Genomic DNA, 26348 nt, shown 5'->3' with positions numbered 1-26348 from the left:
GTTATTGTATAATGTGATACAGTAAATTCAAGATTTAACACAAGAACCCTCTTAACTTCTAGCATATTGAAGAACAGCTGTTTCTGGTGTAGTGTGATCTAAAAATAATTTCATGCAACTCCACTATAAAAGATTCATTCAGCACCCAGTTTCATGAGTTACGACTGGAACAAATAGGAACATCGATAATAAATTGAATGGGGTAAAGTCAAACTAATAAAGCTCAACTGTTGCACCAGCACCACTTGATGGGCCATCATCCAGTTAAGCAGGCCGGGACTCGCGCACTCTATTATTCAGCAAGAATCTTGTTCGGTTTATTTACGTTCCATCGCGTTTAACCCGAAGTTTAGTACGGTGACTAACACAGGCTTTAAAGGCCCGGTTAAGTGATAGTAACGGCTGCCTTGGAATAACTGCGGGCTTAAGTGTCCTCCTAAGAGGACTGTAGTCTTAACAGGCTTTGTTGAGTGGCCAACCCTCAATTAACGGTGCCCATCAACCTTGATTTATTCATCGACTGATTTAGGAGGGTCATAATTGCAGCACAGGAGGGAACTTCCATTGTCAGTCGTGAATTATATGAATGTACTAAAACATACAAGGTATGTCGGCACAACATTGTCTAAAGCTTGACCCTGACCGGTGATATTTTATGGTCATTGTCTAATGATATGGGCAGTGAAAAATTATCTTTATTTACGTGGGTTATTTATTTTTACTCTCTAGATCTAAGTTGTTTATAACTAATAAATGTATTTATGACTGAATCACTTGGAGGGGGAAGGGATACAATAAACAATTTATTTCCATCGCTTAATCCAGGCATTAAAATCTCAAAAGATGTAAACTGAGAAAAAAGCTGATGATCAGTACGTTTAGATAATGCAGTTGATGCACAATTTGGCAAATTACTAATTGAAAATGTCAAGGTAGTAGGACGGGAATAACTTGGTTATTGAGTCTAGTTCACCTCTCAGTGCCAAAAGCTAAGATAGTGCGGTAGGAATCCTTGCGTTCTGCAATCAGTAGAGGCTAGAACTGGTTAACCTTTCTTTCCCAAAGGTGGTAATTACTGAACCTGGATTACACCTTAATTCTTGCATGGTTCCCGTTCTGTACAGGAGGCAATTCCTATCCTATATTTATTCTTCAAGAATAAATACCTAATTTTAGGTTTTGCACAGTGGTTTTCAGCTTCTTGCTCGTAAAAACAAGAACTAAACTCTGAAAAGTTTTAGTATTTATTCCTAAAGAATGTATTCCTCAAATATTCCAAAGAGGATTCTAGAATTGGAAATTAAAGAACCTGTTTTATAAATACTGTATTATTCAGTTCAGGATTTGTAAAATATGAATTAATCATTTAATACTAAGTGAAGGTGTGTTTATTGTGGTTTATAAATAAAATAATAGAAAAGCTTATAATTATTTTAATGTATGAATTATTGTAAATCTAGTATTGAGGTGCTTTTATAATTTTTCAATTAAACATTCATTGGCAATAATAGCTCTGGACTTAATTTTATGGAGATAAATGAATAAAGTAGTGAACTAATGAAATTGTTTTAACTTAAAATAGCTTTACTATATTTTAGTTTTTTTATCTAGTTGTATCAGGAAAGAATTGGAATAAAGTTTAAATTACACTCCGTTGATACTTTGTTCACTAACAAGAAAAGAGTTTGGAATTAGGAAGTTTGGAAACTTAAAGCAACCATTGTTTTAAGGTAAAAAATAGTTTTTAGAAACAACTATTTCTTGTAAATTAAAAATTATGATCTTATTGGGAGTAGTATAAAAGATGATTGCCTCCCCGAAATTGTGCAGTAAGAGGTGGATAAAGGAAAAATACAAACAGGAGCTTGTACATACGAGCCAGCAGTAGATGAAGTCAGGTCGTGGTTTGCAAACAAGAGAACAAACTTGCACAAGAATGCCACAGTCTCAGTTTCCTGCAAAATTATCTTTATTAAACTCTCACGTTATCAGAGCAGTATCTTTAGAAAGAAATTGTTGGCGGTCTGGACTGCTTTATATCTTATCAGTTTTAATACTCTCTATTACCCACTGTACACCTTGAACGAATTTTTTAAAAGAGGCTAGTACTTAATGGACTAGTAAAACAATATTTTTCTGCAAGACATTTCTTCGTCAGTGCAAACCACATAAATTGTAGACTAGAAATTGACTATTATTAAGGACTCTTTTCTTAAAACCGTATCATTGTCTCTCTGTCTGTCTGTACAATAACTCTTGCTAGAAAGGTCCTAGGTGGTAGAAATGGTATATAGGTTTGTTTTGGTTAAAGGGAGAACTCTTTTGATTTTTTAATCCACACAGCATGAAGTTAACTGACATTTTAAAATTGGTATTATGGTTAACCACGATGGCGGCTACGAGAAAATCACAGAATAAACACATTTGTAAACAAAATCATGTGACATTTTTAAGTAAACTACCAACGCATGTGAGGAAGTTATTTTGTTGGTTTGGTTAATAAGACTTTTATTACCTTCCTTATGGGTCGTTTGATACTCCTTTTTATAGGTTTATTCTAATAAAATTATCTACTAGTACTAATAAAACCTTAACTGATGCTGATTTGCTAATTCCATGTTGTGTTGGTGAAGTAGGAACTAATTTATTATGTTGAAGATGTAATTGTTGAAGTTTTGATTAAGGTAAATAGTAGTGGTAGAGTCATTTTTTAAAAGTATGGTGACACATTTTCCAATCAAGCGATGCAGCTAGATAATTCCAAAAATGAAAAGTTGAAAATGCTCTTCTCATGCTAAGACGAGTATCGTTATTTGCAGAACTATGTGGAGTCGGTGCCCCAAGACCTGCCACCAGGTCAAGAGGTTATGAGGATATCAGCAACAGACATTGATGATGGCAACAACAGCATCGTCTTCTACGACCTGGAACCCAAAGTAGCAGAGGATGGAAAATACTTCCACATTGAGAGATCAACTGGCGTCATCTTCCTCGACAGGGTCATTGACGTAAGTTTGTTGCTGTTTTGTACAATAAATTAATATTCTGTATAAACATAATGCTGTGCATCAGTTGACAGATACATAGTGCATATTCTGTTCTCATTTTAGTGTTTTTGTCTTAGCAATTAATGTTTTTTAATCTTCATCAAAAGTTTACTTTCCAAAAGTGTTGAAGTAAAATTACTCTTAGTTTAATTTATCCAATTTGTTTATTTATTCCACCAAAGGATAGAATAAAAATGAGAAATTAAAAAATCCAACATTACTTCAGGTGAAACGTTTATGTTGCTAAAAATATACAGAATAATATAAATAAAAGCCTTTTTGCCCTTAGTTTATTTTTCAGTTCTGTTACTTAATCCACTCCTACTGTTCTAGACTAGATTCAGAGTTGTTTGAGAATAGATATTTCTGATCAACATGCTGGCTGCATCACAAGCCATCCAGCGTCAATAGTCAGGACTTTAGTTTCTCTTATTCCATATAGCCCAGCAGTGAAGATGTTACTTGGAATTGATGGTTGCTATTGGGATTAAAAAACTTTAAATGCACTTCTACCAAGTTCTGTCCGGGCATTGTTTGAGATGTTCAGTAGAAGTGATGGTAGAATTTAGTTTTTCTCACTTCAGTCACTTCTTGAGAGTGGTAGGGAAGATGTATAAAAGATAAGAATAAAAAGTTTGTGTTAACATAATTAGAGTTTATTGTGTAAAAGTTTATTGTTTCTAATTTACTCAAGAAAACAACTTTAAAGTTAATATAACTTACTGCTAGAGTAAAGTTGCTAAAAGTGTTTATTTATCGAGGATTAAACTTCAACAACTATTCAAGTTTTAATGAACATAGTTGTCATCCAACTTTATCTTTTAAGGTGTGCCACAGTAATGTTTTCCACCTCATGTTATAAACCTTGTATTTAGTTTAAAGCTTAAAAACATGTATATATCCTGTTTAATGAAGTGATCCAGTATTTTTCCCCTCACTGTCCAAGTTAATTCTTTAGTTAAGTTTCATTACAATCTAACCACAAATAGTATTAATATTTCAAAGTTAAAATTTTGAGTTGAATACAATTTCAGTTTGGATGAAGATTTTATTACTCTCCGATGATTCTATATAAATGTTTCTTCTTTTCTTTCAGCAAGCCATGCTTGAATATTGCTGCTGTGTACTTAACACAAAACCTTCAGACAAATCTGAAACTAAAATTTTATTACTTCACATAACTTGCAAATCCAGCTTAAACTCTAAATTGATTTTTTGTTTATAGAAAGAGCCTGGGTATCACTTCCGGATGAAAGCGACTGCAACAGATCAGGGAGAGGTTCCCCTCTCCTCAGCGATAGAACTAGAGATCTCTGTGGTAGAGTCGCACAAGAAAGCACCCAGCTTCATCTCCACCCCTCACACCCCCATCTTTCTGCCAGAGAACCTCACTGACTTCTCGTACAACATCGCCACCTTGAAGGCTGTGTAAGTACCACATTTGTATTCCTCATCCTTCCATTTTGCCTGAAGAAAAGATAGTAAATAAGAAAGGAAAGGGATGATCTCCAAATCTGAGGCAACATCATGCCAAACCTTGGATGGTAAAGGGATATTAGTTTCAACGTTCTATGTATAAAACAGAGGCAAAAGCTAAAAAATATGTTTGTGAAAAACATTATCATTTGGTATTTTTAATTCGATTCCCTCCCATTTCGCCCGCATTAAACTACCGTGATTGATGATGAACAATTATTTTTTGAAGGAAATTCTTCTATCAGTGTCATGATAAACTCGATTTGCACTAATACAAATTCAAATTTGCTCTTAATTCCTGAATTATAACCCGTTTAAATACAAACTGATTGATTGCAAGTTGTTGCAATCAAATATGAGAAGGCGTGTTAAGTATAAGTCATGGATCTTGTGTCTTACTTTCAATGTGACAAAAAAAGTTGGTTTTCTGGATGATTTACAGGCATAATATTAAATGTTATTGCGGTTACAGTTATTAAAGAAAAGGAAAAAATGCACAAGTTTCCTCACTCAAATTAATTTAAATATAATATTGTGAATATGTTAAAATGTGTGTAATCAATTACCTACACCAAATTTTAAAGTTGGTGTGAAACTATAACCGCAACATCGAGAAAGGAAAGAAGTTAAACAAAGTGAGATTGAGTGACACATGGCGTGTGACGAAGTAAGGAAAACAAGAGACGTAACAAGCTGCTCTGGGACGGATCATTGCGGCCATTTCACGTAGTGTAACACTGTTTACTCTCCCGTGAGGTCTCTATAGCTACTCCCACCTGGGGCTGGCTGATTGTTAGAGGACAACCTCGTCTGGCATATTGAGGTTTTATACATATATCTTTTATCAGCCAAGTCACAAGAGAGTTGGGCAATTTGGAAACTCTTCAAAATGTTTGTTTTGCCCATATTAAATGTAATATTATTTTTTGTATATGCCGTTATGGATCTCCAACATAGAAACATAAACTGTATTACTGTTACTGTACTTTGGTGATCTGTACAGTATTCTAATTTCACAAAAAATCTAATTAGGGTTATGTTTGGATTGAATACTATGGACTTGGTAAAACCACACTTTCAAAAGTTAAAAGTGAAAAGTAAGTTACACAATAATTAACATTTCTTGTCGAGAACCATAAACACAAGGAGGTAGGAGATGTGTTACTTGATAAGCCAAGACTTAAACTATGTAAACATAAACTGACATATGCTGGTTCAAAATGTTTAATAATTTGCAAAATCACCTAATACATAAAACAAAAATATTAAAACGATTTTAAGGATTATTTTATTTGCATTTCACCTTAATCATTTGATGTCTTTTTTCTTTTGTATCATCAGGGTAAATATAATTACATTACTTTTTAAATAATTTATAAAAAAAAAAATTATTTACACTATTTGATGTACAATTGTCCAGAATAAAGAATGTATTAATTGATTTGATTTGCAATATAAATACTATACATATTGGTAGTTGTGTACACAAGGAGTTTGTATCATCTATTAATATGTCTTTAATATAAATTTCTAAGATCAAATATATAGATCAAATAATTTTGTTTTTAGGTTTGAGCAAGCTTCTAAGATCTTAAAATATAAAATTACTTTATATATATATTTTATATATATAAGGCTATTGCCATTTATAAAAAGTTTAACGTAAATAAAAGTCATTTGACAGTTATTTGGTCTTCCGATCATATGTTAGTTTGCTTATTTAAACGCATATGTGACAGATACGGTCAAATACAAAATAATTGAATCGGAAAAAGTAAGCGCTCTGTGGTGTAATGGTAGCACATTCACCCGGCAAGTGAGAGATCCGGGTTCGACTCCCGGCAGAGCAAGTACTTTTTGCGATTCAATGTTTATTGAAATTAAATAAGGCTATTGCCATTTATAAAAAGTTTAACGTAAATAAAAGTCATTTGACAGTTATTTGGTCTTCCGATCATATGTTAGTTTGCTTATTTAAACGCATATGTGACAGATACGGCCAAATACAAAATAATTGAATCGGAAAAAGTAAGCGCTCTGTGGTGTAATGGTAGCACATTCACCCGGCAAGTGAGAGATCCGGGTTCGACTCCCGGCGGAGCAAGTACTTTTTGCGATTCAATGTTTATTGAAATTATATATATATATATATATATATATATATATATATATAGTTGATGATTAGTTACTATTTGTACAGCTATGTTTGTAACTCGTAGGTCCAAACAAAAAGTATTTTAAAGGGATAACAAAAAATTGTGGTTACGAATAAAACAAAAATGTTTCTCTGATTGAAAGTTATATTCTGTCTTCTCCATGTCTGTCTGTCTGTCTGTTTTATTTTAAAATACATAACTAAAATATTAAACGTTTTTTTTTTTTTTTTTTTTTTTTTTCTTCTTCTGAGGGAAGAGGACACTTTGTCCCCGCACTTAGTCCCCGCAATATTAAACGTTAGTATTGTAATTTTGTTTTATTAATCTATAACTCAAATATTATTCACATTAATGTTGAAGTTTTGTGCAATTAATCTATGCGTGTGTTGTAATTTAGTGAAATTAATTGTTATATGAACAGGGTATATTACTGAGCTCTTAAACTTATTTTAACTTATCAATGAATGCTTTTTAACTTGCATTGGCTATTACTGATTTTAAGGCACAAAAGCCCCTCTGCTAGAAGGAACAGAATAACACTGCAACCACACTTGAAAAATCAGTCGTAATTGACGTGTTAGCGATGCATCTCATGGCAGTGCTGTAGGCAGATGTGCGTAGTGATTGCAGGATCATTATTCAGTGTTCCAATCTCTCACTGTTCAAAGTTAAAAATCTGGCCTTGTAGGTTTTTTTTTTAAAATAAAAATCTGTCAACCAAATAATGGTTGAATCTCCAATCAGTCCTTAGAAAAATCAATCTTAATTATGTCAAAGTTTTCAAAAGAACTTTTTACTATTTAGATTATTAGTTAAACAATCAATTTGTCTCGTAACAGATTTTAGTTATTAATATCCTGTAGATTATCAAGTTGTATTTTTCAGATCACTGTATTAGTATTGTCTATCTTTGTAAAATTTTGTTTAGAATGATAGTGGAATTTTAAATTTTAAAATAAATGTATTAGTTCTATCGGTTAATGATATGCCCCTTAATTAAAAAAATTAATGTTTGCATAATATTTTGAAGCCGAAATTAAAAAAATGATTAGAAGCTATAAAGAAAGTACTTCAAGAAATACAATTATTAGATAGGGTTCTAGAAATATTTGTAAACATTTTCCAGACACAAAGTTTTAATCTAATCTGTGTTACTTGTGTTGATTTTGAACGACCTTTTGGCTAGGACCACAAGTATTCAGACAGTTGACCGAGATTCTAAGTAGTATGCCCCATTGAGCAGGGCTTGAGGTCTCTCTACTCAGCTACCTTATCCTCCCTTTGTCCCACTGCATACAGATTTTGCCTTTGTCTTCCTGCAATCAGTGCAAATTCACTTTACTTGTTTGTTTGGCCTGTGTCTGTACATTGTTAAGAATAACTTGTGTTCAAGCAGATCTGGTTAATTTATCAAGAAAGGGTATCTGCCTAATCAGTATTCCACCCTCTATGTATTTCTTTGAGGTGTGTGGCATTTCAAAGTTGGTATCCTCCCTCTTCTTCAGTTGTAAAATCCTAAAACATAAAGTTAAGTATGCTAAAATTTAACATTTCAAATACACCATAGTAAAAAGTTTACCACAAAAAGTATGTACATGAAAAACACGAACACAATTAACTAAAATACAACAACAAGTCTGTGTTATGCTTTGTAGTTTTTTTTTTCAGTATATATTTTTTGTGTTATTCACAACTTTGACTTGGAAATCAGAAATCAGAAATTTATTGGCCATTAATTAGTATAAATCTTACAATAGCCTTAATCAAAATAATATTTAAGCTAGATTTATCATATACAGTACATGTTGCTAGTCATATATAATAAAAATTGCATCATACAGACAGACAAATATTTTCTGTGTTCATCTTGATGTGTTTGATTTGTGTATTCTTCTACACCTTAATTATCTGTAATTATGTTATATGCAATTTAAAACATGAAGTAGTTCTTTTGATGGGAATAAAATAAATTCATTTTTAAAGGATGGTTCATAAAAATGCCATAAAACATTTTGCAGATTTTTACAATCATTGACTTATTGCAATAGTTAATTTCATTTCTCAAGAAATGTGTTCCTTCAGTTAAATATTTGCATCTCAGCTTGTATTGTTGAAGTTATTCAGTAAATTGGTTCATTCAAGATTCATATTTCTCTATGCCATAAATTAAAACTTTTCTTAAAATAATAATATCTTCTATTCTAACAAAGTTTTAAAATGTTAGTAAAACTAAATTTAATTTGTGATATTTAATAATCTGCAAAGTATCGGGTAGTATAATGTAAAATGCGCATTTCCATAAAAATAAAATTGTTTCTAATCTAAGATAGTTGAAAAATTAAAATTTATAACTGAAGCAAATAAACATATCTCTTCCACCTTACGCACCATACGTAGCTGTATGTAAGCTACAGATTACAAGAGGAAGTAACAGTCAGTTTTAGAACGCGCAGTGTCGCGGCTGAGAGAAGTTAATGCCTCGGGTGTAAAGGTTATAACTGTCTCAACCAGCATCTTCTGTGAATTTTACGTCCTCTGCGTAATTGAAAACAGTGAAAGCGTTGTAGATTTCACATATAATTATCCAGCTAGTTTTGTTGATAGTCTAGGAATTTTAGTAATTATAACTGTATTTCATTATGCTTTGTTGAGTAACAGGATATAGGTTGTGTGATGATAAGTTTATTGTGTTCCTATAAATTTTGTTGTGCTGTTACAAAAGATATTTTCCTAACATATTTTTTTATTTTACAACTCCTAATTACCATATTTATTGAAATAACTTAAAACCAATTTTTATAATTGACTCATATTTTAACTCAACTGTGTGGTATTTTGCCTATAAGAAAATAACACCCCAATAAATTAGTTTATCATGCCATAACTAAAAAAAAACAAGTTAAGATAAACTGTAATTTAATGATGGAGACAATTTTCTTTTAAGTCATTAAAAATATTTTAATATTTAAGGATTTAAACTTTTTAATCTATTTTAAGGTGAAATAGATTGTAGATAGATTGGTGATTAGGTGAAAATTTAGTAATGGTATTGATTTCCTGCAAGTTTTTTTTCAACAATTTTAATTAAATGTTTCATTTTTTAATTTTTTAATTTTTTCATTAATATAGAAAACGGTTTGTGCTAACATTTTCTGCCACTGTATTTGGGTATATCCCTGTACATAACTCACCCTTAACCAATCTAATCTTTCGTCTGTTTTGTTAGTTATACATGTAATAACTAGAGAGAGAGAGAGAACATGTAATTATATAAAATAGAACATTGTTCCTCCAATTCAACACTTTTCTGCGTTCTGCTCTTACGATACCGAGTAAGCTAGGTTAAAACTCGTTGTGTAGACAACATACTTTAATATTCATTCACAACGTAACGTTAGGTGAGGTTTATGTAGTTTACATAAACGCGAACACTTGGAACATCTTACAATCTTGCGCTACATAGAGAGCTTAATATGTTGCGTGTGCTCCTGTTACAAGATATCACAACACTTTGCTAGAAGTTGGGAGCAAAGACTAACATAACAAAACCACTGAATTGGTTGGTTTTACAATGTTTAGTATCAATAATACATTTAAAAATCAATTGAAACTGCTCAGAAAATTAATATTAACTTATTCAAAAATTCTTTTGTCAGTGTCGTGTTTAAATAAAAACAATATTAGCTATTTCTTAAAATGGTATTCATAGTTCGAAGAAGCACCTGATTTGTCTAAGTTTACTAACAAAGATGTATAAGATAAAGATAATATTAAACTGTAATGTATACATGTGTACATGTTGCAGCAAGGGATAGTCTGCAATATGTAAACTGTCAATATCAATATAAGACGTTATCTGTCAATATATCCAATCTCCACCTTCAGTACCTATCGAACACCAAATCTGTTTAGTTGATTTTGAATTACTGCAAAAGTTTGTAAAGTCCTGCTTAATCTTATGATCATAATTAACTTATAGTGAGTAGTTTTTACTCCATCATGAAGTACAATATTGTAATAATTTAGTTTATTATACTTTGTTACAATGTTGCCCAAATAGTTGAGTGGGCACAAGCTAAATAAGAATTAAAAATGGGAATAGAATGAATTTGTAGTATTGATATTATCAGTGATACACTTATATACCTTTTTCCAAACTTTCTTGTGGTTCTTGAGGTTACACAGGCAATTTAGCTCTATTAAAAAATGAAATTACAACACTAAATAACAATAATTAAACTATTCAATACTGAATAAAAATGCAATTATAAAAATTATAATCAAACAATCTGTGCCAATATGAAATGACAAAAACAATGTTGAACTTTAACAGTTACTAATATCAGCAAAGAAGGAAAGTTTTACTATAAAATATGAACTATGATCTAAATGTTCCATCAGTTTTTTTAATCAAGTTTTTCTTTTGCACTATAACAAATACAAGAGTGAGTGCTTGTTTACTAACCGGGTGACTGGTGATTACCAGAGAGAGGGTTAATAAATAAATTATAAAGAAGAGCCTTCAGTCAGTAGTCTTTTCAAGAGTTAAAGCAATCAGTAAAAGATCTGCAAACCAGGGTTTCCCATATGGTGTTCTTAAAAAACAAATAAAATGATGATTAATTCTTCGCAGGTCCAACACTGACGAGAAGGCACCAGTGTTTGAGCTTGTGTTTGGAAGAACGGAACAGACGAACAAGCTGAACACTTTCCGACTGGAGACGGAAGGCACGACGGCGCACATCCGCTTGGCCAGGCACATGGACTACGAGTCGATATCAGAGTATACCCTCACCGTCAGAATACAGGTATTTCACGTCTGTCTTTTTACTATGTCGTCTGGTAACTAGAGAAAGGATAAGAATTTTTATTAATTGGTTTTGACTACAGTGTAACATGAACGAAAACCATTGGGACAAGTTGATAATGTAATTGCTATATTTCATTCATTATAAGTCATCATGGTTTCATAACTAATATTGTAAATAAAAAAAATGTTCTTAATACACAATTTGTTGTAGTACATTCTATAAATGTTTATTTAATATATACATACATATATCTATTTATTTTTCTCTTAGAAAACCCCTATTTCAGGGTATCTAGGTCGTCACATCAAAATCTTATCATATTAATTAATAGGCTACATACACATAATGCAAGTTTACAAACTTTTGTAGGTGTATAAAATGCGCATATGTTGTAAATTGAAAAATTTAATGCATAACTCTATCCCAAGGCTGTTTTGACAGCACCCTTCAGGATGGCAGAAGCTTCTCTGAACTATAATAACACTAATTGACCAGCCATTTATTAAATTTAGTTTTCAAACTGGTTGTATGAGCTAAATTCTTCAGAGAGAGCATTTCAAAAGTACTTCCTGCCTATGGAGAATACAATAATTACTGGAACAATTACAAATAAACTAGCAGACTTGTAAAAATAACTTTTTTCCTATTGTTCTGTTTATTTGGCAAATTAAAATTAAAATTTTACTTTGAGAGTTTGACAATTGACTAATGCGAAAGTTCTGTTGGCGTTTCCACCAGCAATTTGAAGGTTTTGTAAAAAATCATTCGTTGTAATGTACTAAAATTGTGATAATACTTGTTCTGTCCGTCCTGTATTTCTCTTTGCTTCTATCAAATATTGAAAGAACCCGGGAAATCAATATAACGGTTGCAATATTTAAAGTGGAAACATAACAAGATTGCTGGTTCCGATTGTATTATTCAAATTATCGACAGCAGTCGTGTGTCTGTTTGCAGCTGTGTTGTTTGCCATTGTCTTGTTGACAGCTGCGTTGATTGTCAACACAGGAACCCTTTAACTCGCTGTCAACAAGTCAAACCTTTTATATTCAAGTGGAACTATTTCATACTCATACTTCTGTACTTTTTCAAATGTATCGATTAATTGTGGAACTGTTTTTATCGCTTTGATTGCTTTGTATACTTTACTCTCCAGTTCCATAGTAGTTTTCAGATTAACTTTTAATGTTTGATGTTTGAGTCAAACTTAACCAGTTTTTCATAACATAAGAATTTTTTGTTATTTTTATTATCCTCTTGGTCCCAAAATCTGTCGCTTGGATCCTCTTTGTTTAGTGGCTTCATTGAGCTTTTTTCTGTGACTAATAAGTAAAAGAAATGAACTCATTTCTCAAGTTTTTGTCTGGTATCACAGATTTAGCTTTATATGAATATATTGGCATTAACTTCCTTAACATCACTTGAGCAATATAAGTAATAAAACGTTAAAGCAATTTCCTTTTTGGAAAAATATAATTTCTTGACCAAGTATAAATATTTTACTTTTCATCACATGTACTAACAAAATATACTGTTTGAATATAATTTATTTTCCAAGAATAATCCTCTGTTTTATTTATTATCAACAAATGATTGCATAATCGATAAATGATAACAGTGTAAGCAGTAATGCCAACTCTTTGAAATCTACTCACAATAACGAAAACTCATAGCTTATTAGAAAAATAACGAATTTAAATAGCTTTTGTAATTAATTACACCTGGTCTCGGAGTGACTGTATCACACCATAACGCTGTGCAATTCTATCACAGTTGCTAATGCTATCAACATTTTCCAGAATAAGTATGCACTGGCTGCAGAGACCACAATCAACATCCAAGTGACGGACGTCAACGACTGTATCCCCGTGTTTACTGAGGTGGTGTCTGGGACTGTATCACACCATAACGTTGTGCAATTCTATCACAGTTGCTAATGCTAAACATTTTCCAGAATAAGTATGCACTGGCTGCAGAGACCACAATCAACATCCAAGTGACGGACGTCAACGACTGTATCCCCGTGTTTACTGAGGTGGTGTCTGGGACTGTATCACACCATAACGCTGTGCAAGTCTATCACAGTTGCTAATGCTAAACATTTTCCAGAATAAGTATGCACTGGCTGCGGAGACCACAATCAACATCCAAGTGACGGACGTCAACGACTGTATCCCCGTGTTTACTGAGGTGGTGTCTGGGACTGTATCACACCATAACGCTGTGCAAGTCTATCACAGTTGCTAATGCTAAACATTTTCCAGAATAAGTATGCACTGGCTGCGGAGACCACAATCAACATCCAAGTGACGGACGTCAACGACTGTATCCCCGTGTTTACTGAGGTGGTGTCTGGGACTGTATCACACCATTACGCTGTGCAATTCTATCACAGTTACTAATGCTATCAACTTTTCCAGAATAAGTATGCACTGGCTGCGGAGACCACAATCAACATCCAAGTGACGGACGTCAACGACTGTATCCCCGTGTTTACTGAGGTGGTGTCTGGGACTGTATCACACCATAACGCTGTGCAAGTCTATCACAGTTGCTAATGCTAAACATTTTCCAGAATAAGTATGCACTGGCTGCGGAGACCACAATCAACATCCAAGTGACGGACGTCAAACGACTGTATCCCCGTGTTTACTGAGGTGGTGTCTGGGACTGTATCACACCATTACGCTGTGCAATTCTATCACAGTTACTAATGCTATCAACTTTTCCAGAATAAGTATGCACTGGCTGCGGAGACCACAATCAACATCCAAGTAACGGACGTCAACGACTGTATCCCCGTGTTTACTGAGGTGGTGTCTGGGACTGTATCACACCATTACGCTGTGCAATTCTATCACAGTTACTAATGCTATCAAAATTTTCCAGAATAAGTATGCACTGGCTGCGGAGACCACAATCAACATCCAAGTGACGGACGTCAACGACTGTATCCCCGTGTTTACTGAGGTGGTGTCTGGGAGTGTGTTGGAGAATGAGCCGCCCGGCACTCCTGTAATGCAAGTGAGAGCCATAGATGCCGACAGCACATCCTCCAACAACCAGGTTGGTAACACTGTTGTCAGTCCACTACTGGACTTTCTTCAACCACTTGACAAGCAATTCTATTTCCCAATTTTCTGAACTTGTTGCTGACTTTCCAGTGATATTCGTAATATTATTATTTATAATAGATTTCAAGCATTTTATCATCTGATTTTTGAAAACCAATTACTTTTTATTATCTGTTACCTACACTTTCTTTTGTGTTGGTTGATCTTAATGTAATTTTTCCTATTAGTTTAAATGGAAAGATATTACTTTTTAGAATGGGGGTATTTTTTTATTTACCAGTAGAAGTTTCTTAAATGTCTGTTTAATAAAAATACAATAAGTTGTTCCCAAGAGATCAATTAGTAGTCCTATATATATTTCCAATGTTTCCATACAATACATTAGCAATGTGTAACTGTAGCTTTTACTTCACAGTTTGAAATCTAATTAAATATGCATATGAAGTAACTCATTGACTTATTAAACAATGCATAACTGACAGATACAAAAATTCTTAAATTTAAACGCATGCACAAAGATTTGTTTAATATAAAGTAAAAAAAAATCTTAATTCAAATTTTTGTCTTCTTAGAGGATGTTATAGTTAATGTTCTGATCAAATAAACTATAATAGAAAAAATAACAACATTTTAAGTAAAAAAACAAACATTTTCAGGATCATCAGACATATTCAAAGGTCTATTTCAATATTAATATTGAGAAACCGTAGAATGTATTGCCAAAATTTTGTAACAAGTTTTTAATATAAAAAAGTTTATTTCTTGTTCTTTGTTATTATTTGTTCAAACAAGATGTAAATGTTCTTTATTATATGCATAAATTTTATTTTGGGAGTACCTTAATGGAACATGTGATAAATAGTTAAAATTAAATTTGAAGATTTTCATTTGTTGTTTTTAGTTTGTTTTTTTACCTTCTAAATTTTGCAAACGTTAATTGATTTCTAATAGTCTAATAGTCACTTACTGTTGTAAATTATTCCAAATTGTAGTTGATCATTAACGCCATTTAATTTTGTGTTACGCAATATTTTGTTTTGTGTAGCAATAAAATAATTTTTTTAGTTATTCGGGTTTGGAAAAAAATGTATTTCTATTTGATTTTTATTGTTAATAATAAAATAAAAATTGACAATAACTAATATAACATAGTTAAGGAAATGTTTTTTGTGTGGTCAGTCAGTTCATATGTTTAGAAATTTGATCCTATAAGTTAAGAACTTCTAAACTAGGAAACAAATTAATTGTGTTTTCATGTTCTGGTACACCTCATATTAAGTCACTGATAAGTTCCCCACAAATATTTTGTTGCTTGTTCATAATCTATATATACCTTTAGATGTGTATATTATTTTTATCACTACAAATATACAATAACATCTAGTCTCAGGGTAACAATATGGTATTACATATTCACTTACTATATCACCCTTTATAGATTAAATTCATATATTCAGATATTTTTATAGAACTTGAAATCTGTTGTACAATTAATTACTGGTGTATGAGATATTTCTACAGTTGGACCAATAAAGTGAGAAAACCAAAGTTGTCATGTGTAAAGTTTGTGACGTTTAATTTTTTCAACAAGAAATTCAAAGTGAAAAGAAACTCTTTGAAACCGTGCTTTGTTGTTGTGAACAGAAACATCTAACAAGTAATTTCTTCAAGAGTACTGTTGCTGTACGGTGTCATTCTTAACATGGAGCACTTCACTTATATTTTAGTGATTACTCAGTGGGACTCTCCCATCAGCTGAGTACTTTGTCACTGAACCTGGACTGTTTCCTTTCTAGGATTACAGTGAAACAAACACATTTTTATAAACACCGAGATATTTCTCTAGGTGACGTACGAGTTGGGAGACAATCAGGAGTACTTCGCCATCGACAAGTACACAGGAAACATAACTACGCTAGTCACCTTCGACAGAGAACAGCGGGATTTCTACAATGTCAAGATCATTGCCACAGACAACTCGCCCTCTGCGCTCTATGATACTGGGGAACACAACAAAGGTACTACTTTCGATTTCACAAATTGTCTGCAATAAAGTTTTTCACTGTCCATGTTTTACGCAATATTACTGTTTAAATTGTTTCATTATTTTATATTTGCATGCACATATTTTAATGAGTTGAATGTTTATATTTTTATAATCCTATAGCATATTTTCAGGTTATTGTCATATTAAAATAATTATTATCTTAGCATTCTTTAGAATTTATAATAATAAACCTTTTACAGACCAGAAAACAATAATATAAAACGATCTTATGAAAATAAATAAATTAGTATTTTTGGTTGTTAATTTTTGTGCTGTCTGAGTGGAATCATTTAAAAAACACTGTGCATGTCATTTTGTTCACATTATATCTTTTTTCATTGATGGAGTGGACAAAGAGTTTTTCAGTTACTATATTTTGTTTACGTGACCATATTTGTACTGAATGAGTTGTTTTAATTCAGACTAGAATTGTATTAAAGTTTAGGTAGGTAGCGTGAGGGGAGTGCACGTTAAAAAGTATCAAATAATAACTAATTGGAAATCTGTAGTTAATCCATCCAATTAAATCTTCATAATCCTAAGACCGCATACAAATTATGTTGAATTTTACTATAAAGCACTAAAGTAATCAACTAAAATAATTATTATGTTCGTACCGTGAATGATTTGCAATTTTAACCGCACTTTATACATATAACTAATAAATGCCTGTGTGAGGGGAGACTACAAAAGTTTTCGGCTTTGCACTGTTTAAAAAGTGATTTGTTTTCCCAGCGTGCCTGTGGGATTTCATTCACATTCAAATATGGAAGTTTGCCTCGCACCGGTTTATTCAGCACACAACAAACTTTTAAAAACATCCCGCTTTTATTTCTCGTATTTACATGATTACTCCGGGCCGGACAGTTTTGTTTGCCCTTTCAGTGCATTTCACAGAAATATTAATGAATATGCGGTACTTTATGGGTTGTGTGGTCCAGGTTGAATTGTCTCCTAAGGAATAATATTAGAGTGTTGGTTAAGGTATTATCCTCCTTCAAAATTCTTATGAATTTTTCTTATACTTGCTTCAGTCTATGTTTTTTGTAACTGAATTAGCAGTTGTGGCTCTTTGATTATCAAGTATAAGCAATGAAAAGTTGGATGGTAATACGTAGTAAATACGATTTAGCGGTGATTGAGAGGAGCAGTTAGATGTGAGGATGAATTATGTCAAGTTTATTAACTGAAACTATTTGATGATCAAGTGTAAGCAATGTAAAGTTGGAAGGTAACATTTAGTAAATACCATTCAGCAGTGAATGAGAGGAGCAGTTAGATGACAATCAGGTTTATTGACTGTAACCGTTTGATGATCAATTGTAAGCAATGAAAAGTTGGAAGGTAACATTTAGTAAATACCATTCAGCAGTGAATGAGAGGAACAATTAAATGACAATCATGTTTTTTGATTGTAACTGTTTGATGATCAAGTGTAAGCAATGAAATGTTGGAAGGTAACATTTAGTAAATACCATTCAGCAGTGAATGAGAGGAGCAGTTAAATGCGAATCATGTTTTTTGACTGTAACCGTTTGATGATCAATTGTTAGCAATGAAAAGTTGGAAGATAACATTTAGTAAATACCATTCAGCAGTGAATGAGAGGAGCAATTAAATGACAATCATGTTTTTTGATTGTAACTGTTTGATGATCAAGTGTAAGCAGTGAAAAGTTGGAAGGTAACATTTAGTAAATACCATTCAGCAGTGAATGAGGAGGAGCAGTTAGATGACAATCAGGTTTATTGACTGAAACTGTTTGCCGTAGCCGTACTCTCGCGATCCTTATTTCTTCACCCACTCTACTCTCACCTGAACATTTTTATCTTATAAGAAATCTTCGCTCACTTGTTTCCTGATAACAAATCTCCATTACAAACTGTGATAAATTCACCCTTCATTATTTTACAGTATTGTAAATTTATGGATTAGTCTTGAAATATTTTTTTTTTTTATGTATCACATTTTCCATGGGATTTTTAATTGTTTTGTTTTTAATAGATAGTTAAATTGTTACATTTTTAATAAATAATTATCTATTAAAAAAATTGGAATACGGATGTGTCTTATTGCTATACATACCCTCCATTTCAAATCAAACTTTCACTTGTTACCTTTTTTTGTTGTATTTTGTGTATTTTAACAGTCTTTAAGTTATTGTTGTATTTTTCACACATTGTTTCTGAGCATGCAAATTTTTTTTATGTGTTGCCATCTTCATAGTGTACAAAGTAACCTTTAACAAAATAAATAAATATCTGCATATTAAAAGTTTTAAATGTATGTTAGATTTATATAAATTATGATTAAAAAGTAACTAAAAGCCATAAAATAGTTGTGTCAATTTCAGTAAAATATTTAAAGCAATTTGTTTTATTGTAACCATATCTTATTTATTTACTACACAAATATAATTGCATTATATATTATGTATTGTAGACGTAATAATAAAAACATATCTTAAAAACAAACCCTACAGAATCACTTAAATGTACAAACATCAAACTGGAAAGAAAAGTTTGCCCAACAAGATAAAGAGACTGAATCTTGTTTTACTGAATCTGAATTTTCAGTCAAATAGTCGGACTTCACATGGTTGGCTGACGTTAATTTAACTTTTATTTACATTGTCTGAAGTTTTTTTTAAGTTTGCCAAGCTAAACAAGTATGATCTGATAAAAAATCATTTCATATTTTTATACCCTCACAGTTCCTCACCAAAATTAACATGGCCGAAGATAAATTTCTTTCTTGGAGGAAATTCCTCTATCAATTTCAATAAAAACTTAGTTATGTGCTTATACAACACAAATTTGCTCTTGCCTCACGGACTAAATCTGTAGACATTTAATGTTATCTGTAATGTTCACTGCTTTAAAAAAATAATAAAATCGATCTAAAAATGTTTAACTTATATTCTGTTTTAAAACCATTTAATTTAGGATCCAATTTGAATTAACTACTTGAAATATATCAGGCCATTCATTCTATTCGTTATATGCTTAATTGCATAACAGATGCAAACATGAATTATTTCAGTAATTTTTTCTGTGTTTTGGTTTGTGGCTAAATTTGCTGCCAACTGGCAAATAATAAAACGGTATTTAACCAGTATTCATCAGTAAAATTTGAGTAATCAAGCCGAAAGCCTCAAAAGCTGGCCTTGTCAACAGCCTCTCTAGTCCAGTAGTTGTCAAGGGGCAGTCCAGTACACAAACCAATGTTGAAGGCAGAACGCAATAACGTTTAACGTGCTGGCCATTTCTTGATTGAAATCAATGTTCCCACTCTGGTTTTGTTCTATAATTCACACCGCATACCGCCACCGCTCTATTGTTACGTTTTATGATATCAGATGTCCACAAATGAAACAATTATGAAGATTGAAATACTGTAATATTACTTCACATTGCTGAGAATAATAATTCTTGTATATAATCATGCACATAGCCTTAAGGACAAAGTCTATACTTTGTAGCTTATTGTAGCAGTTTTTAATTAAGCCTTGTAATCTAAAACCAGTTGTTTGATAAATTTGCTAATCAATTCTCTGTTGATTAAAATATAAATAGTGAAGATTGATATGAATTATTTTAATAATTTCTTTTAAGTGATATAATGTTCTTTATGTTACTACATAGGAAACTTCATAATTTAAATTTTAATCTCCACTATTTTACCATATTTGTAATTACAAATTATAAACTATTTAATGTAAAAACAATGTACAATATTTAATGGCTACAAGCATTAACCAAGTGTATACTTCCAGCAATCAAATTAAGCCAATTAAATCAAAACTAGTTTTTTAATAATTTAAATACAATAATAAAATTACCTATCAATGTTCTATTGATTAGTTTATAATATTGAAGATTAAAATGAACCCTTTTCATAATTTCTTTTGTGCATTACATAATGCCTCATAGCAAACCTTATTATTTTAACTTTACTTACCAACGTTTTACCATATTCACATTTATAAATTGTAAATTATTTAGTATAAAAAATGTACGATTTTAATATTTAAAAATACAACACTATTTTATATAATAGGAGTGTAACTATTCTATTTGTTAATGCTGATGTGTGGACTACGTTGTTGCAGGACAGCAAGTGTTCAGGATAGAGATAGCTGACAAGAACGACCACCCGCCCAAGTTCACCCAGGAGAGGTATGTGGCAGAGGCTATCCCGGAAGATGCCAACATCAATGCCTTAGTCAGGGAAGTCAAAGCACTTGACAATGACACAGGTAAATCATAGTAACAATAAGTTGTTATTATGCTCTGAAGTTATTGAATTCTTAAGAATCGCTTTACTAGAACTTAATTGAACTTTCATCATAATTGTTCATGTTTCGATTCGCTGGTGTGGTTATGAAATCATTCAGCTTATTGTTGGTACATTTTTGTACAAAACCAACCTCAGTATTTTTATAACCAAAATTTTTAATGAAAAATGTGTTTTTAATGAATGTGGTTTATACACCTCATTTGACCATAAATCAATATTAAAAAGAAAGAACTATAAATTTTGTAAAAGAATTAATAAATAAAAGGAAATAACTCAAATTAAATCCACTTATGATTTTATTCGATTCCAATTACCTGTTTAATGTAATACCATTGTACTATTATTATTGTAATTAATTGTAGTAACTTACCATGGAAATTTTTATTACTAAAATGTTTTTATTAATTTCGACAAGAATCATTATAAGAATTTAATAGTGACATTTATTAGCATCTAATAGGCTTAAAATTGTATTAACTAAAAAGAAGAATTTTAGAACATTATTGTAGAAAACACCTGCTAAACAAAAACTTGGTTGCAAGTATAGAACTTTACAAATAGAAGTAAAAACTTCAATTTGAACAATCTAGAGCAGTGGTTAAGCTTATCTTCTTATTTCATGTTTACTTTTTACTTACATTATTTTCTGAATTTTTATTATTAGCATATTTCCAACAAAAACTTACGTTAAAATTTTCTTAGAAGAGTACCTATTCTTCCATATATATTTTAGAGAGAAAGTAAAGATCCAAGAATAAACCATTTCATTCAGTTGTAACAAATGTTTTCAGCGTCACCTGTCACCTACAGTATAGTGGAGGGGAACACGAATAATGCTTTCTTGGTCGAGACGCAGACAGGAAAGATCCGAGTCAACAGCCAACTGGATTATGAGAATATTACCAGTGTGAGTAGTACAAGTATTGTAAGTATAATCAAGATAAGTAAAGCTGGGCGTTTTCTTAATATTGTGGTTTTCAATTCGAAACATAAACCTTGTAAAAATAGTAAATTTAAACAAATTACCTACCTGAAAAGCCTACCAAATAGGTATTAAAAAAGTAACTCCTTATTTGAGTTCTTCACTATTGTACCGGTTTATGGTTCAAATCTAGAATGGAACACGCAAAGGTCATCCAAACTACTAGAGAGGGTGAGGTTGGATGGAAGAGAAGTTGAGGTTTATGTACCTATAGACAGTTAGTTCCTAAACATGTTCGAACGTGTAGCCCTCCTTTAACAGAGATCTATAGTATACATTTTTTAATTTTTTTCAAATAGGGATTTATGTAATTGGCATTAACAAAAGTAAGGGTTTGATGTATAAATATGTTAATATCTGTAGATTGATTTCATAACAGTGCCTCCCTGATTCCATTTCTTACTATTTCCATTGGAAGTGTAAAAAAACAAATTACTAACCATGAATTAAATGTAAGTAAGTAAAGCCATAAATAAAATGAAATAGCTAGTATCTAATAAAATTCAGTGTCATCAACATATGGTTGTGTTTGCAGTACACGTTGAAAGTGCGAGCGTTTGATGGCGTTTATGAGGATTACGCCCTGGTCGACATCAAGATAGAGAACGTCAACGACAATCCACCCGTTTTTCTGCCGTACAAAAACAACATAACCATCATGGAAGAGCAGTTGGTGCCTGGTTGCATCGTCACGGTAATTCTCATCTGCTCTTTAGTTTAGTAGGTGTTGTGGATGGTGTGTGAACGTAAACTATTACAATTACTGCCTGCTTGATTTTCTTACTGATCAGGGTCTAGATTTTAGTTTACTTATTTTCATTCAAGAGCAATGTTCTGATTAACAAATGCAGATATAATTTAGAGAGCCATGTTTACATAAAAAATTTTGCAACAAAACAACATTAGGCTAAGCACTTTTGAAAGATTAATTCAAAGTAGATGTGTGGCATCCCCTAGTTTGATTCAATCAAAAACACTAAAGCTGCTTGTGACAATCCTAGTATTTATATTACTTTTAAAGTTCTTGGACTATAAATATTCATTCATGTGTTATCAAATCAGTTTTATCATTTACACTCTACACTATATATACATTTTAAACAATATTTTTTATAAACAAAACTTAACATTTACCAGTAAAAATTTTGTTAGGTATTCTAACAACAGACAATGAAGGCATAACGTTTTAAACACTGTTTTGTAAAATTTCAGGACAAAAAGATGAAAAAGTTTTGAATACCATACTTGCAACTTGTAGACAATTTATAAAATTTTTTATCTCCTGTAATAATTACAATTTTTATTGTTTACCCCCAATAAATTCTGTTAATGAGACTAACATTAACGGAGAATTGCTATCAACCAAATTCAATTAACGTTTTAAGAGCTGGATGGAATTGTTTTTATATGGCCAAATCAGTTGTGCACTGAAGTAATATTTTATGGTTGTTATTTCAGTTGAAAGCGTATGACCCGGACATCCAGGACCGTTCAGCAGACCAGCACATAGTGTACAGTGTGGTCCCCAAACAAGACCAGGGTACTCACCTCACCATCGACAACCAGGGGTGTCTCTCACTTCTCAAGGTCAGTGGGAGATAGACGGTTAACAGTCTTGATACATACTTTTGTTATTTGTGCCCTGCAGTTGGTATCCACTGGAAAGTGAGGACACTCCAGTGTGGCATTCCATCAGGAATTTTGCAATGGGGCTAGAAAAGTTCACAAAACAAATAAAATTGTATTTCCAAGTAAGCTACCTAATGCTCCATCACTTTTAACTGTGCCTCAATCATTAGTGTCACTGTATGTCTGTATACAGTCATCAATTTATGTCTTTGTTTTGTCCTGTAATTTGTTCAGGTCATGTCAGCAAGTTGTGTCTCTGCTTGGACATAATTATTCTTGCCCATTTCAGCTTTACTTTTGTACTACAATAATTTTTCATTTGACATGTGTACTGTTTTCATTAAAATCTATTGTATACTACTATACTAACAAGTTTCTAATGTGTACAGTTGATTGCTATCGTAGGTTGGAAAACCGACAGGAAATTTATTGTTGACTGGACAAACTGGAATTTGAATATTGGTCACGCTATGTTCCTAAAGTAATTATCCATGCACTATTTTTATAATTTAATATTTATAATTTGCTTGCAAATAGTCATTAGGTTTTTTTTGTTATTTTTATGGATGTCATGTAGAAGAGAAAAGAGATTAAATTGCATACATGCTATTCAGTGTTGTACTTGCAATTTTAATAATAATACATTTATGGAAAAAAGTGCTATGGTGAATTTGAAATCAAGTCTATTTATATGCATTTTTTCTTCGAACTAAAAGATTTTAATTTATTTTCTCGGTATATGTATTTTTATACCAACTACTGTTTCAGCCTTTGGACAGAGATCCCCCAAATGGTTTTGACGTGTGGCAAGTGCTGATCCAAGCCAATGACGAGGATGGGACGCCACAGACTGCTCTGCGCCTGGCCACCACGGTCTTCATCAACCTCATAGACATCAACGACAATGAGCCTTACCTCGACATTGTGAGTCTGGGCATTCTGATTTATTTATGTAATTATGTATTGTCACAACCAAACTTGTACAGTCTGATTGAAGTCTTTTTCTACCATTAAACGGATATTATGATGGACAGTGGTGTATCAAACAAAAGAACACGACCTACAATGCAATTCATTTTGAATCACACTCATTAAAATTGTCTGCTTATTCCAGGAGCTTATTTAATTTTTCATGTATATGTGCTAAATGATTCCAGATTAAGTAATTTCATATAAAGTGGTATGAAATAGCTTTCTTCAAAGTTTTGGTTTTGTTTAGTACTACACAATTTGAGGGATTACTGTTAAAAGTATTTTTAGTTTTCCCAAACTAATTTTTTTTATGAAGTAAGTAATTTTGTCACACTAAATCATATTCAGTTGCAAGAGATTATAAATCTTTAAACTGTAGTCAACTCACCACAGAACCAAAATTCTGCATGACAGAAATGTTCTTTAACTTTCAGTTTATAATATTACTATCAGTACATATATGTAATATACATGAAAATAATTCTTGGTAAAATTATAATAATAGAATGTACACTTTATTGTTTTTCTTTTCATTAGATGGTTATGTTCCTGGCAATATGCAAGTGATAAATTGATATTTTACTTTGTGACAGGGCTCTACAAATATATATCAATGTAAATTTAATACTAATACCAATTAGTTTTTTGGTAAAAATTGCTGTCTAAGGATTTTGTATTCCAGAAATGTATTAAGAAGCAAACTAAAAAAGCTGAGTTGTTCAAATTTCACTGAGGATATAACATTTTGTATGTTGTATTTGACAACAGACTAAACATTTTTAGCCAGTGCTTATGAGCATATTAATTATACTTTATTGTTTAAAACCCAAGCACTAATAATACAATTTCTGAATTTTGCAAACAAACTTAAATTTAATTCAAATTTTTTTATGTTTAAAGTAATAATTAGCTTGTAAAATTATTTTTTTACACAGTCTTTTTGAACATTTAAATAAATATATATTGATAATAATTTGTAAATCTTCAAAGATAGATGTAAAATTTATCCTTTTTATGTTTTATTTTTTGTTAGTTCTGGTGTTCTGTGCTGTAGTGGGCTTATTGATTCTTATAAATTCTTTTATTTTAATAAACCTGAGGTACAGAACAAATCTTGGTTAAGTAAGTAAGTAATTGGTCTCCTGGCATTGAAAAATCATAAAAATGAGCTCAGACTAACCACAACAGCAAACATAAAATTTAAACATAGAATAATATATGTATGAGTTGTTTTAAAAATAAATTATATTATCATATACCAAAGTAAAGCCCTGTTTGAACAATTTTAATGCGGTTATGTTTATTTGGAATTATTTTGGCAAAAGTACCATCAAAGTGACATTATTTTTAATTAAATCATAGACACAGATTTTGAAATTTGCCTAAAGTCACTCTGCAATGACATAAACACAGTGGCACACCTGTGGAGTTTATTACGTATTGGCACATCTGCCATTTTGAATAATTGACTTAGCCGTTTTGTGTCTGTGTGTGGTGAGTCACCTGTCAGGTGGCAACCACCTCATTTGGTGCCTTTTGTACTCTCGTTAGTGCCGTTCTGTCCATTGTGGCACCTCCTTGTTGTAGAAATAACTTTTAGCAGTTCAGAATTTCCCTTTTTGTTTCAATCTTGTTGTGATCGTTGATTGTTCAACATGGTGGTAATGAAGTTATCATTTTGTATCATAATCGGAATATGCGACAATATTGTATCGTCATTAACAACACATGGAAATCTTTTAAATGTCAGTGTGTATCTGGAAAACAAAACTACGTCTTTAGATGACAATGGATTGTTTGTACTCAAGAAAACCATCAGTGATCTGTTTCAAAATTTGCTCTTCAATAATGAATC

The 26348-nt window shown here is 31.8% G+C and overlaps 1 protein-coding gene across 1 annotated transcript in view; it reads left to right on the top strand.

The window, feature by feature from the left end:
- LOC124353024 (DE-cadherin) overlaps nucleotides 1-26348 on the top strand; it is an 896414-nt gene that overhangs the window by 846558 nt on the left and 23508 nt on the right. Inside the window, exons 7-16 of the mRNA XM_046802814.1 lie at nucleotides 2820-3008; nucleotides 4273-4475; nucleotides 11313-11487; nucleotides 14380-14556; nucleotides 16411-16582; nucleotides 20723-20869; nucleotides 21702-21817; nucleotides 22428-22586; nucleotides 23351-23479; nucleotides 24290-24445. Coding sequence (XP_046658770.1) covers nucleotides 2820-3008; nucleotides 4273-4475; nucleotides 11313-11487; nucleotides 14380-14556; nucleotides 16411-16582; nucleotides 20723-20869; nucleotides 21702-21817; nucleotides 22428-22586; nucleotides 23351-23479; nucleotides 24290-24445 — 1623 coding nt within the window. The remainder of the gene's footprint in view (nucleotides 1-2819; nucleotides 3009-4272; nucleotides 4476-11312; nucleotides 11488-14379; nucleotides 14557-16410; nucleotides 16583-20722; nucleotides 20870-21701; nucleotides 21818-22427; nucleotides 22587-23350; nucleotides 23480-24289; nucleotides 24446-26348) is intronic.

This window comes from Homalodisca vitripennis, chromosome 1, assembly GCF_021130785.1.
Source record: "Homalodisca vitripennis isolate AUS2020 chromosome 1, UT_GWSS_2.1, whole genome shotgun sequence".
Taxonomy (NCBI): domain Eukaryota; kingdom Metazoa; phylum Arthropoda; class Insecta; order Hemiptera; family Cicadellidae; genus Homalodisca; species Homalodisca vitripennis.
Note: the sequence above shows the minus strand (reverse complement) of the source record. Positions and strands in the feature narration are given on the sequence as shown.